Raw genomic sequence first — 12,832 nt, 5'->3', positions numbered from 1 at the left:
GCCAGAGCTAGCCTTTTATGCCTTGGAGGTGCTGGCCTGCCCGGCGGCCAGCGTTTTGTCTGAACGTGTATTCAGCACGGCAGGGGGCGTCATTACAGACAAACGCAGCCGCCTGTCTACAGCCAATGTGGACAAGCTGACGTTCATAAAAATGAACCAGGCATGGATCCCACAGGACCTGTCCGTCCCTTGTCCAGATTAGACATTAACTACCTCCCCTTAACCCTATATTATTGGACTCCAGGGCACTTCCTCATTCAATCCTATTTTTATTTTCATTTTACCATTATATTGCGAGGCTACCCAAAGTTGAATGAACCTCTCCTCTGTCTGGGTGCTGGGGCCTAAATATATGACAATGGACTGTTCCAATGTTGGGTGACGTGAAGCCTGATTCTCTGCTATGACATGCAGACTAATTCTCTGCTGACATGAAGACAGATTCTCTGTTACGGGACCTCTCTCCTCTGCCTGTGTGCTGGGCCTAAATATCTGACAATGGACTGTTCCAATGTTGGGTGACGTGAAGCCTGATTTTCTGCTATGACATGCAGACTGATTCTCTGCTGACATGAAGCCAGATCCTCTGTTACGGGACCTCTCTCCACTGCCTGTGTGCTGGGCCTAAATATATGCCAATGGACTGTTGCAGTGGTGGCTGACGTGAAGCCTCATTCTCTGCTATGACATGCAGACTAATTCTCTGCTGACATGAAGCCAGATTGTCTGTTACGGGACCTCTCTCCTCTGCCTGGGTGCTGGGCCTAAATTTATGAAAATGGACTGTTGCAGTGGTGGGTGACGTGAAGCCTGATTCTCTGCTATGATATGAAGACTGATTCTCTGCTGACATGAAGCCAGATCCTCTGTTACGGGACCTCTCTCCTCTGCCTGGGTGCTGGGCCTAAATATCTGACAATGGACTGTTGCATTGGTGGCTGACGTGAAGCCTGATTCTCTGCTATGACATGCAGACTAATTCTCTGCTGACATGAAGCCAGATTGTCTGTTACGGGACCTCTCTCCTCTGCCAGGGTGCTGGGCCTAAATTTATGAAAATGGACTGTTGCAGTGGTGGGTGACGTGAAGCCTGATTCTCTGCTATGACATGAAGACTGATTCTCTGCTGACATGAAGCCAGATTTTATTACAAGACCCGGAGGCTCATATTGCTATTCTCCTTCTTTACTCTGACCAATAGCAGCAAAGAACAAATAAAAATATTGAAACATGTCATCAGCCCCTCCCCATAGTCTCTCTATAACAGGCCACACCGCCTGCAAATCCTCCTCTTTCTTTGCTGCTGACCGCAGAGATAAGTATTGAGAATTTTCTGTTCATGTCATTATGACTCACATATATATATAGAGATACTGTTTGGCTTTGGTTTATCTTGTTTTGGTTTTTTCCCCCTTTTTGGGGCGATTTGGGGCCATTTATTGCTATATTTATTGCTGTATATATATATATATGTGCTCTTTTGGTTTTTCTGTTTGTGTGAGCTTGGGTTTTCCCTTATTACCTCCTCGCCTGCTGGCATTTAGGAGGTTACTCTTGCGCCCCCCTTTAGTTGCGTTCCGTTCATACCCCCGCGCTTACTGCGCCTATCTGTGCCCTTCTTCTGCTCCTCCTCCCTTTCTGGCGGGTCTTTTTCCCGCCGCTTACCTCAGCGCGGCTGCGGCGTCTCCCTCGGTTCTTCCTGGCAGGCGCGCCCGAGATCTCGCGAGATCTCGGGCACTTCCGCTTCCGCCTGTGACGTCATCACATATCGGAGCTCCGGCTGCATCGCTGCGTCCTCGGTCTTTCTTGCAGGTTTTTCTCTTAGCGGTTCTATCCCTTTACTGGTCTTGGGGCAAATCCCCTCTGCCAGCCTTCCCCATCTAGTGTTCACTATCATTAATACTGCAGTTAGCTTATATATATTTTTGCCAGCACTAATAGTGCCATCATGCCTAAGAATGTGCATGCTGCCCAGGGCCCTGCAGAGGAGGATCTTCCTCTAATGGAATTAACCCCTTCAGGGGAAGATGGCCATGCCCCGATCCCTGGCGGTCATGATGCAGATTTTCAGGCGTCCATATCTAGCGCCATTGCCGCAGCCATGGGATCTATGACTTCTGTCATCTCCCAGACTATTGCCCAGGCCCTTGCGGCCCATCCAGCTACCTCTCAAACCCCACAGCCCGTCATGGTGTCCCCACCCACCGGGCCAGTGATTTCTGCCTCCAGAAAAAGGAATAGTAAGGGTGATGATGTTTCCACCAATGTTGGCGCGCTTGGTCCGCGCAAGAGAGCCCGTACGCGTCGGGCAGAACGCACGCGCAACTGGAAAAGTGCTAGAGCACTGCAGGAAATGGATTCCGATTCTGAGATCGGATCTGAGGAGGAGGCTTTAGATGACGCCTTTGAGGAGGCAGAGGAGGACCCATCAGGGGTCATGGAAGATAACCCCTTACCCGGGTGCAGCTCCATGGTTTCGGCAGCAGATGTGTCCTTGACAGACCCATCAGGGGAACCGCTCTTTGACCCGGATTCCCTACACCACCCTCGGTCTGCGGAGTGGTTGCCGTTGGAGCACGTCTCCAAATATTTGGAGGCCCGCGTGCGTTACCCCCTCTCCAAAGAGGCGCGCAACAAGCTTAGGGCAGAATGCCCCAGACCCATAATCCCGAACAGGGTTTGCGAGACTCCAGCGGTAGACCCCAAAATGACCCAATTCCTCGCCAAATCTGGGTGGAATCCGAGAAAGGGTCTGGAGTCAGCCCTGCGTGCGTGTCAGGACAAGCTCCTGGACATATTTGGCCCCCTGGCAAAGATTTTCGACTTGGCCGAGGTTGCCAAGGCCGAGGGTAAGCAGGTAGACCCTCTAGAGCTGCGCGAGTGGGTGCAGCGCGCGATTTGCGTAGCAGGAAACGTTAACACGTCCCTGGCTATTGAACGGCGCAAGGCCATACTTTTCAAGGTTGAGCCTAAACTCTCCAACTTGGCGCTTACCGAAGCCGGTAAGGAGGCCCAGGGCCTGCTGTTTGGCGAGTCCTTTATTAAGGACTTAGGACGGTTCGTCGGTGCTTTTACAGCACTCGATAAGGCCCAAAGTTCAATGAAGCGGGTGTTTCACGGTAGGGTCTCTACCAGGGCCGGCAGTTTCAGGGGCCGTCTGTCCGGCCGTGCCCATTTTCAGTCCCGTGCTACGGGCAGAGGCTCCTTCTCCCAGAGACCTGCGTTCCAGGAGCAGAGGCGAGAGTCATCATCCTTTTTCCCTTCCCGGGGAGGATCCTGGAGGTCTAGAGGATACAGAGGAAACCCTGGTTCCAGACGACCTTATGGTAAGACCGATGCCTCATTTCAATTCTTTGACTGTTTGTGTAGGGGGCAGACTCCGGCTCTTTTCTCGAGCTTGGTCGCGCATCACCTCGGACCAATGGATTCTCTCCACGGTCAGGGGTTTCCACATAGAGCTGACATCTTCTCATCTACCCATTCCGCCCCCACACCCGGCAGTGCTGTCGGTAGAGAGCCGCATACTTGTGGACTCAGAGCTATCAGATCTCTTCCGCAAAGGGGCCATAGAGCCGGCTCCGGCATCCACTGGTGCGGTAATCAGCAACATTTTCTTGGTGGCGAAAAAAGGGGGCCAGCTACGGCCCGTCATCAATTTACGCGCTCTCAACGCGTTCGTCAGGTACCGCCATTTCAAGATGGAGGGCATCCATCTCCTTCGGGACCTACTTCAAGTGGGCGATTGGATGGTCAAGTTGGACCTGAAGGACGCTTATCTTACCGTCCCTGTCGAGGACGCGTCCAGGGACCTTCTATGTTTCCTTTGGAAGGACAGGGTTTGGCGGTTTACATGCCTCCCTTTCGGCCTTTCTTCAGCTCCGTGGTGCTTCACCAAGCTGATGCGCCCTGCTATGGCCTGGCTACGCAGTCGGGGAGTTCGCCTCATCATCTATCTGGACGACATCCTGATCATGGCTCAGGATCATGCGGTGTTGCTGACTCACCTTCGCTGGACTATGGATCTCCTGTTGGAGCTGGGTTTCCTTCTCAATCAGGAGAAGTCCTGTCTCACCCCGGCTCGCGAGATGGAGTTCCTGGGGTTTCTGGTGGATTCCACGGCAGGGACTCTCAGCCTACCACCGTCCAAGGTTCGGTCCATTCGGAAGGAATTGTGCAGAGCCAAGTCGTCCTCCCAGATCCCGTTGCGTCAACTGGCCAGGATCATAGGGCTTCTAGCGTCATCTATCCAGGCGGTCTTCCCAGCCCCACTACATTACCGGGCCCTCCAGCGTCTGAAGATTTTCCACCTCCGGAAAGGGGCTTCCTATGCGGATTGGATTTCCCTGGACGAGGAAACCAAGGAGGAGTTGTCCTGGTGGATCCACAATTTACAAGCTTGGAACGGCAAAGCCATTTTCGGTCATCGTCCGGACTTCGTAGTGGATTCGGATGCCAGCCTGTCGGGCTGGGGAGCTCACTGCGAGGGGATCTCAACCGGAGGCGGCTGGTCAGCGGACGAAGCGGGATTCCATATCAATGCGCTGGAACTGTTGGCAGGTTCGTTCGCAATCAGGAGTTTCACGAGAGACACGGCCAAGGCCTGCATTCAACTTCGCATGGACAACGTGTCGGCAGTGCGTTACATCAATGGCATGGGCGGTACACGTTCCACCATCCTATCTCGGTTGGCGAAGGATTTCTGGGACTACTGTCTGGACAAGGAGTTGATTGTCTTGGCGGAATATCTTCCGGGCGTCCAGAACATTCGGGCAGATTGGAGCTCTCGATATCTCTCCGACTCCGGCGACTGGCAGTTGGATCCAGCGGTGTTCCGGTCCTTAACGTCTCTTTGGGGGCATTGCTGTATCGACCTGTTTGCCTCCCGCCTGAACACGCAGCTGCCACATTTCTACAGTTGGCGCCCGGACCCAGAGGCCGAAGCTGTGGACGCGTTCCTACAGGATTGGTCGCGGGGTCTGCTCTACGCATTCCCCCCCTTCCAACTGATTCCCAGGACCCTGATTCAAGTACGCCGTCATTCAGCGGATCTGGTTCTGCTGGTCCCGTTTTGGGCTTCCCAGTCGTGGTTTCCTCACCTTCTGGAGATGATGGTAGAGACCCCGTACCTGCTCCCGACATCTCAGACTCTCCTCCGAGGTCCGAATCACCAGCTACATCCTCTTCTCCTGGACGGATCTCTGCGCCTGTTGGCGTGTCGAATTTCAGGGGACCCTGGGAGGTCCCGGGAGTTTCGGGAACAGCTAGAGTCCTTTTGGAGAACGCCTGGGCCCCAGGGACCAGAAGATCTTACAGATCTGCCTGGGGATCTTGGGATCGCTGGTGCGTGGCTAGGAACTTGGATCCCGTTTCGGCACCTGTGACGGAGATCTTGCACTTCCTATCTTCTCTTTTCGACCAGGGCAAGGCCTATCGCACGATCAGCCTTTTCAGGTCGGCCATTTCTGCGTCCCACCAGGGGTTTGACGGTGCTCCTGCGGGGCAACATCCTTTGGTATGCCGTCTATTGCGCGGCTCTCGGATGTCTCGGCCTCCTAGACCTAGATTTTCGGCTACTTGGGACGTGTCTTGTGTCCTTTCCTTTCTATCTTCTTGGCCTCAGAATTCAGACCTCTCCTTAAGGCAACTGTCGGCGAAGCTCGTCACTCTTTTCTGTCTAATTTCCTGCAAGCGGGTGTCCGACGTCCGGGCTTTGGATTATGATGCCCGCTCGTATACTCCGGAGGGGGTCTCCTTTGACATCTCCAGGAGGACCAAGTCTCACATACGCTCTGTCGCTTATCCGGCTTTCCCGGCCTCGCCTTCTCTCTGTCCGGTGGAATGCCTCAAGGAGTATGAAGCTCGCACTTCCCTTCATCGATCACGGGAGTTTTCTCATCTTTTCCTCTCTACCATTCGTCCTTTTGCCCCGGTGACCACTCCCACGCTGGCTAGGTGGATGAAGTGGATCATGGAATTGGCGGGCGTGGACACTTCCATTTTTTCGGCACATTCCGCTAGGGGGGCATCCGCTACCTCTTTGGCGGTGTCTGGCGCCAGGTTGGAGGACATTTTGAAATTGGCGGACTGGTCCAGAGTGTCCACATTCAGAGAATTTTACTTCCGTCCAGGTCCTCACGCTTTCTCATCAATCATTGAAAATTTGTCTTAACTTTGAACTCGCAATATGAGCCTCCGGGTCTTGTAATAAAATCAGGTGATTTTCCTATTTCATGACGTAAAGTCATGATTTTATCACAAGACACGGAGGCTCATATTGCTTTCTCTTCCTTTACTAAATTCCATAGCAGCAAGAAGAGTAACCATGGTAACAACAAAAGAAACACCCCTAAGGGTAACCCCTCCCTCCCATCAGTCCATAAATAGCTCCTCCACAGGGACCACTTCCTCTTTCTTTGCTGCTCCATAGCAGATAAGTGGTCTATTTTGTCATATTGAAATTTCTGTGATAATAACTTTTTATATTTGTGTTTGGTTACTGTTACCCCAGAGTGGGTTCTTGTCAACCCTTATTGCTTTAATGTGATCTGTGGGCATTCGTTTTGCCTTGGGGTATATCTTTATGTGTAATCCCGTTTTACCCTCTCTCTTATCGGCGGTTGCAGTTACCTCTCTGGTCCTGTTTTCCCTCCCCCGGGGGTTTCTGCTCTGACCCTCCTTCCTGTCACGCTTCTTGGCGCCGTTCGGGTTCTTCTGGGCGGGCGCCATATTTTTCATCCCCTTCACCAGCGTTTCCCCTGTTCTCCGTGCGCCCGAACTCTCGCGATTCACGAGACTTCGGGCGCCATCTTGGAATTCGGGGGCCGGTCCTCTCCCGCCATCTTGGTGTCCCCTGCTGTCCTCAGGACACGCCTCCTTCTTGGGGGCGGTCTTTTCGCTCCGGCGCTTTTTCCTCCCGCTCCTATTGGTTTAGGGAGCGGGGGGGCGTTCCCATATCGCTGCGGCAGCCGTTGTCGCCCGGTCCAGCGCCATTCCAGCCTGCATCTCACTCAGTTTCAGCAGGTTCTATCAGCGATCTCTGCCCCACACTAGGTCCTATCTGTGTGAGTGACTAACTCCACGGGTATGTCTGTTCAGGATTCCTCCACCCCTGTCCCCAGCTCCCTTACTCCCATACCCCAGGGACCTTCTCAGGCTCATGGGGCGTTTACTGTGTCCCCTGCTGATGCCCAAGCTCTGGCCCTGCAGCAGTCCATATCCCAGGCAGTTGCTGCCGCTATGGGATCCATGTCTTCTGTCATCAGCCAGTCCATCTCTCAGGCACTTATCCCTAGATCATCTCCCAGCATGCCACCACCTGTAGCCACTGCCTCCAGAAACCCTACCACAGATAGCATTGTTCTATCGCATGAGAGCGTGCCTGGCACACGCAAACGAGCCTGTCCGCGCCAGGCAGAAAAGTTGCGCCGGTGGAAATCTGCTCGCGCTCAGCGCGAGCCTAGTGATCACTCTGAAATAGAATCAGATGAGGAGGCTTTGAGTTTCCGTCCGGATGGTTCGGACGATGATATTGAGGGGGTTATGGTGGACCCTGATGTGGACGATTACGTCCCGGTATCTCGGCCTTCTACTAGTGGGACCTTAGGGGCTGTCAATCCTGCCACCGCCCCCCTTACTGACCCATCGGGTGAACCTCTGTTTGACCCGGATAGCCTGCATCACCCCAGGTCCGCCGAGTGGGTCCCCGCCCCCCATGTGGCTAATTACCTGGAGTCCAGGATTAGAACTCCCTTAGGCAAGGAGACCCGCAACAAGCTAAGGGCTGAATGTCCACGCCCCATTATCCCTAATAAGGTCGGTGAGACTCCGAACGTGGACCCTAAAATGGTCCAGTTTCTGGCCAAAACGGGTTTTCACCCTCGCAGGGGCCTTGACTCGGCCCTGCGAGCTTGCCAGGATAAGCTCCTGGATATCCTAGGTCCCCTCACAAAGATCTTTGAGCTAGCTGAGTCAGCCAAGTCTGATGGCACTCAGATTGACCCGGAGGAGCTCAGGGGCTGGGTACAACGTGCCATATGTGTGACCGGGAATGTTAATACTTCCCTGGCGATTGAGAGGAGAAAAGCAATCCTCATGAAAATTGAGCCTAAACTCACCAATATGGCCTTATCCGAGTCTGGCAAAGATGCGCAGGGGCTCCTTTTTGGCGATCCCTTTATTAAGGAGCTTGGCAAGTTTGTTGGTGCCTTCACGGCACTGGATAAAGCGCAATCTAACATGCGCAGAGTCTTCCAAAATCGGGTCTCCACCAGGGCCGGCAGCTCAAGGGGCCGCCTGTCCGGCCGTTCACATTTCCAGGCCCGTACCCCTGGTCGAGGCTCCTTTCATCAGCGCCAATCGTTCCAGGATCAGCGTCAACAAACGCCTTTCTTCCCGTCCAGAGGCACCTTCGGGAGGTCCAGAGGGTTCAGAGGAGCTCCGAGTTCCCGACGTCCATTTGGTAAGTCCCCAGTTGTGTCCTCTGTCTTCTTCCCTATGCATAGGGGGCAGGCTCCGACATTTTTTGCATGCCTGGGATCGCATCACCCTCCTTTCCACGGTCAGGGGTTTTCAGATCGAACTTATAGACTCCCCGACTTGTCTGCCTCCCTCCAGACCGCGAGTGTTCTCCCCAGAGTCTCGCAGGCTCATAGACACGGAACTCTGGTCCCTTTTGGAAAAGGGCGCCATAGAAAGAGCCCCAGACCCTTGCGGGGGAGTGGTCAGCGATATTTTCCTTGTGGAAAAGAAAGGAGGGCAGTTCCGCCCGGTTATCAATCTGAAGAGTCTGAACGTGTATGTACGATACCGTCATTTCAAAATGGAGGGCATTCATCTGCTCAGGGATCTTCTTCTCCCGGACGAGTGGATGGTCAAACTCGATTTGAAGGACGCCTACCTCACGGTTCCTATCGCTCAACAGTCCAGGGATCTATTGCGTTTCCGGTGGGGGGATCAGATTTGGCGGTTCACATGCCTCCCGTTTGGCCTCTCATCGGCCCCTTGGTGTTTCACCAAACTCATGAAGCCGGTGGTTTCCTGGCTTCGGGGGCAGGGTGTCCGTCTGATAATTTATCTGGACGACATGCTGCTGATTGCTCGGGATCCCTCCACGCTTCTTGCTCATCTGCGACTGTCTGTTTCTCTGCTCACCGGGCTGGGATTCGTTATCAATCACGAGAAGTCTTGTCTCCAGCCTTCCAGGTCCATGGAATTCCTGGGATTCAGAGTGGACTCTTCCACCCGCACTCTCTGCCTTCCAATGTCCAAGGTTCGGGCCATCCGGAGGGAATTACGACACTCCCTCCGGTTGCCTCATGTGTCCCTCCGTCACTTAGCACGTGTCTTGGGTCTCCTTTCTTCCTCGATTCAGGCGGTCTTCCCAGCTCCCCTCCATTACCGGGCGCTTCAACGGCTCAAGATTGCCCACCTTCGGGCGGGCGCATCCTACGGGGAATTGGTGGTCCTGGATCAGGACACCAGGGACGAGTTAACGTGGTGGATTCACAATCTCGACGCATGGAACGGCAAGGCTATCGTGGGTCCTCAGCCGGACGTGGTGATAGAATCGGATGCCAGTCTGCAGGGATGGGGGGCCCGCTGCGAGGGCGTTTCCACCGGAGGTCCTTGGTCCACGTCGGAATCATCACTGCACATCAACGCGTTGGAGCTGCTGGCAGGGTCCTTCGCGATTCGGAGCTTCGTCGACGGCAAGGTCAACGCTTGCATACGTCTCAGGATGGACAATGTGTCGGCAGTCCGGTATGTGAACGCCATGGGCGGCACTCGGTCGGCGATGTTGACTCATCTGGCGAAGGAGTTCTGGTCCTATTGTCTGGACAGGGGTATAACAGTCGTGGCGGAGTACATTCCTGGTCTCCTCAACGTTCATGCGGATTGGAGTTCACGCTACATCTCGGACTTCAGCGACTGGATGTTGGATTCGGCGGTGTTCTCCTCCATCGAATCCCTCTGGGGCCCGTTTTCCGTGGACCTTTTTTGCTTCTCGTTGGAACGCCCAGCTGCCCAGGTACTACAGTTGGAGGCCGGATCCTCACTCGGAGGAGGTGGATGCATTGCTCCAGGATTGGTCGGGCGCTCTCTTATATGCTTTTCCACCCTTCGCCTTGATTCCCCGGGTATTGTCTCAGGTACGTCACCAGCAAGCGGAGTTGGTTTTAGTGGTGCCATTCTGGCGGCCTCAGACTTGGTTCCCACAGCTGATGGAGCTGTTGATTGCGGACCCGATCCTTCTCCCGGCCCATCTGGATCTCCTTCTAGGCCCGCTAGGTCAACGCCATCCCCTGTTATTGAACAACGCTCTCCGTCTCCTGGCATGCAGGATATCAGGGGTCGCTGGGACATCGAGGGAGTATCGGAAACGACTAGATTCCTTCTGGAGAGTGCATGGGCCCCCGGTACAATTCGGGCATATCGAGCAGCCTGGGGGGTTTGGTCTCGTTGGTGCTTGGGACGGGACCTGGATCCCGTTTCGGCTCCCGTAGAGAAGATGTTGCAGTTTTTGTCCTCCCTCTTCGAGGATGGCAAGGCCTATCGTACCATTAATTTGTACAGGTCAGCCATTTCTTCCCGTCATCAGGGTTTCTCAGGTCTTCCGGCGGGCCAGCATCCTCTGGTACGCCGTTTGCTCAGGGGTTCTCGTCTCTCTAGACCTCCTAGGCCTCGGTTCTCCTCTTTGTGGGATGTTTCTTTGGTCATTGATTTTTTGTCGCGTTGGCCTTCTAATGCGGATCTTTCGCTGCGTCAGCTCTCGGCGAAGCTTGTTACTCTATTCTGCTTAGTTTCTTGTAAGCGCGTCTCGGATGTCCGTGCCCTGGACTTTAATGCGGTCGCTTTCACGCCGGAGGGGATTTCTTTCAGTGTCTCTCGCCGTACCAAGACGGGCATTTCTACGGTCGCCTACCCTGCTTTTTCTGATTGCCCCGCGGTTTGTCCGGTTTCCTGTTTTAGGGAATATATCTCGCGGACGGCGCCCCTGCGGTCTGGGGAGTCGCCGCAGCTTTTTGTGTCGTTTCGTAGGCCATTTGCCCCCGTCGCTAGTGTTACTCTTTCTCGCTGGGTCAAGTGGATTCTCTCGCTTTCGGGGGTCGATACTTCCATCTTTACGGCGCATTCGATTCGTGGGGCTTCCGCTACATCTATGGCAGTTTCGGGAGCCCGTTTGGAGGATATTTTGCGACTAGCGGACTGGTCCAGAGCCTCTACGTTCAGGGATTTTTATTTTCGTCCTGGACCCCACGCTTTTTCATCTGTTATTTCTTCACTTTGAACTAGCAATATGAGCCTCCGTGTCTTGTGATAAAATTGTATGATTTTCCTAAGTTATGACGTAAAGTCATGATTTTATTAAAGACACGGAGGCGAGTATTGCCCTCCCGTTCCCTCCCTTTAGTTGGGGGGGAGTTGTTTGCCTTATGTATTGCCGTGTGGTTTTACCATTTTGTATCTGTGATTTTTTTTTTCCAATTTTCGTTATGTTATTTATTCATTGTGTCTGTCAATTCAGTTCGGCTGTGACATCATTGCTATTTACGGTTTCTTCATTACTCCGAGATTACCATACTGTTTTGTCTCTGTATTCTCCTAGGTGGACTCTCCTGATCCGGGTTCGGGTCGATGCTGGGCGTTTCCGGTCTGGTTTGCAGTTTTGGTCGTCTCCCGTTGGAGTGTTCCGGTTTAATAGATCCCGGTCGTCTGGATATTCGGGTCGTTGCAGTTGATCAAAGAAAGAGGAAGTGGTCCCTGTGGAGGAGCTATTTATGGACTGATGGGAGGGAGGGGTTACCCTTAGGGGTGTTTCTTTTGTTGTTACCATGGTTACTCTTCTTGCTGCTATGGAATTTAGTAAAGGAAGAGAAAGCAATACTCGCCTCCGTGTCTTTAATAAAATCATGACTTTACGTCATAACTTAGGAAAATCATACAATTTTATTAAAGACACGGAGGCGAGTATTGCCCACCCTACGTTTTCCCTCCCTATGTGGGTTTAATATTGGAATGATTTTGATTGTATGTCATTTGCATATTGATTTAACTCTATGAGTTTTTTCCTGAGTAGGTTTGTCGCAACCATTTGTTTGTGCATACCATGCACCAATTTGCTTCTATCATGGTTCTGTTTTCGCCTTTTTTCAGGTTGAGATCGGTCAGTTCCGTGATGTCCTTTGTTCTACGTCCTGGTTCGGAGGGTCGGCAGTTCGGTTCCAGCCGGTCATGTGACGTGGACAGCTTCAGGAGGTTCTTCAAGGTTGTTCCTGGTGTTCCTGTTCGCTTCCGGATGGATAGCGCTTTTGTTCCCAGGCTGTTCCGGTTCCTGGTTGGCGGTTCGGTTGGACTGTTCGGTTCGGATTTACAAAGAAAGAGGAGGATTTGCAGGCGGTGTGGCCTGTTATAGAGAGACTATGGGGAGGGGCTGATGACATGTTTCAATATTTTTATTTGTTCTTTGCTGCTATTGGTCAGAGTAAAGAAGGAGAATAGCAATACTCGCCTCCGTGTCTTTAATAAAATCATGACTTTACGTCATGAAATAGGAAAATCACCTGATTGTCTGTTACGGGACCTCTCTCCTCTGCCTGGGTGCTGGGCCTAAATTTATGAAAATGGACTGTTGCAGTGGTGGGTGACGTGAAGCCTGATTCTCTGCTATGATATGAAGACTGATTCTCTGCTGACATGAAGCCAGATCCTCTGTTACGGGACCTCTCTCCTCTGCCTGGGTTCTGGGCCTAAATATCTGACAGTGGACTGTTGCATTGATGGTTGACGTGAAGCCTGATTCTCTGCTATGACATGCAGACTAATTCTCTGCTGA

The 12,832-nt window shown here is 52.9% G+C and overlaps 1 protein-coding gene across 1 annotated transcript; it reads left to right on the top strand.

Annotated features, from left to right (window-relative positions):
• The first annotated feature begins 2,621 nt into the window (after nucleotides 1-2,621).
• LOC122922961 lies at nucleotides 2,622-12,493 on the top strand. The gene is made up of 2 exons (XM_044273744.1): nucleotides 2,622-3,326; nucleotides 12,154-12,493. Exons 1-2 carry the CDS (start codon nucleotides 2,708-2,710, stop codon nucleotides 12,156-12,158), a joined length of 624 nt encoding a protein of 207 aa, XP_044129679.1. The 5' UTR covers nucleotides 2,622-2,707; the 3' UTR covers nucleotides 12,159-12,493.
• Nucleotides 12,494-12,832: the final 339 nt, after the last annotated feature.

This window comes from Bufo gargarizans, unplaced genomic scaffold (assembly GCF_014858855.1).
Source record: "Bufo gargarizans isolate SCDJY-AF-19 unplaced genomic scaffold, ASM1485885v1 original_scaffold_1085_pilon, whole genome shotgun sequence".
NCBI classification, from domain to species: Eukaryota; Metazoa; Chordata; class Amphibia; order Anura; family Bufonidae; genus Bufo; species Bufo gargarizans.
This window is presented reverse-complemented; position numbering and strand designations above follow the sequence as displayed.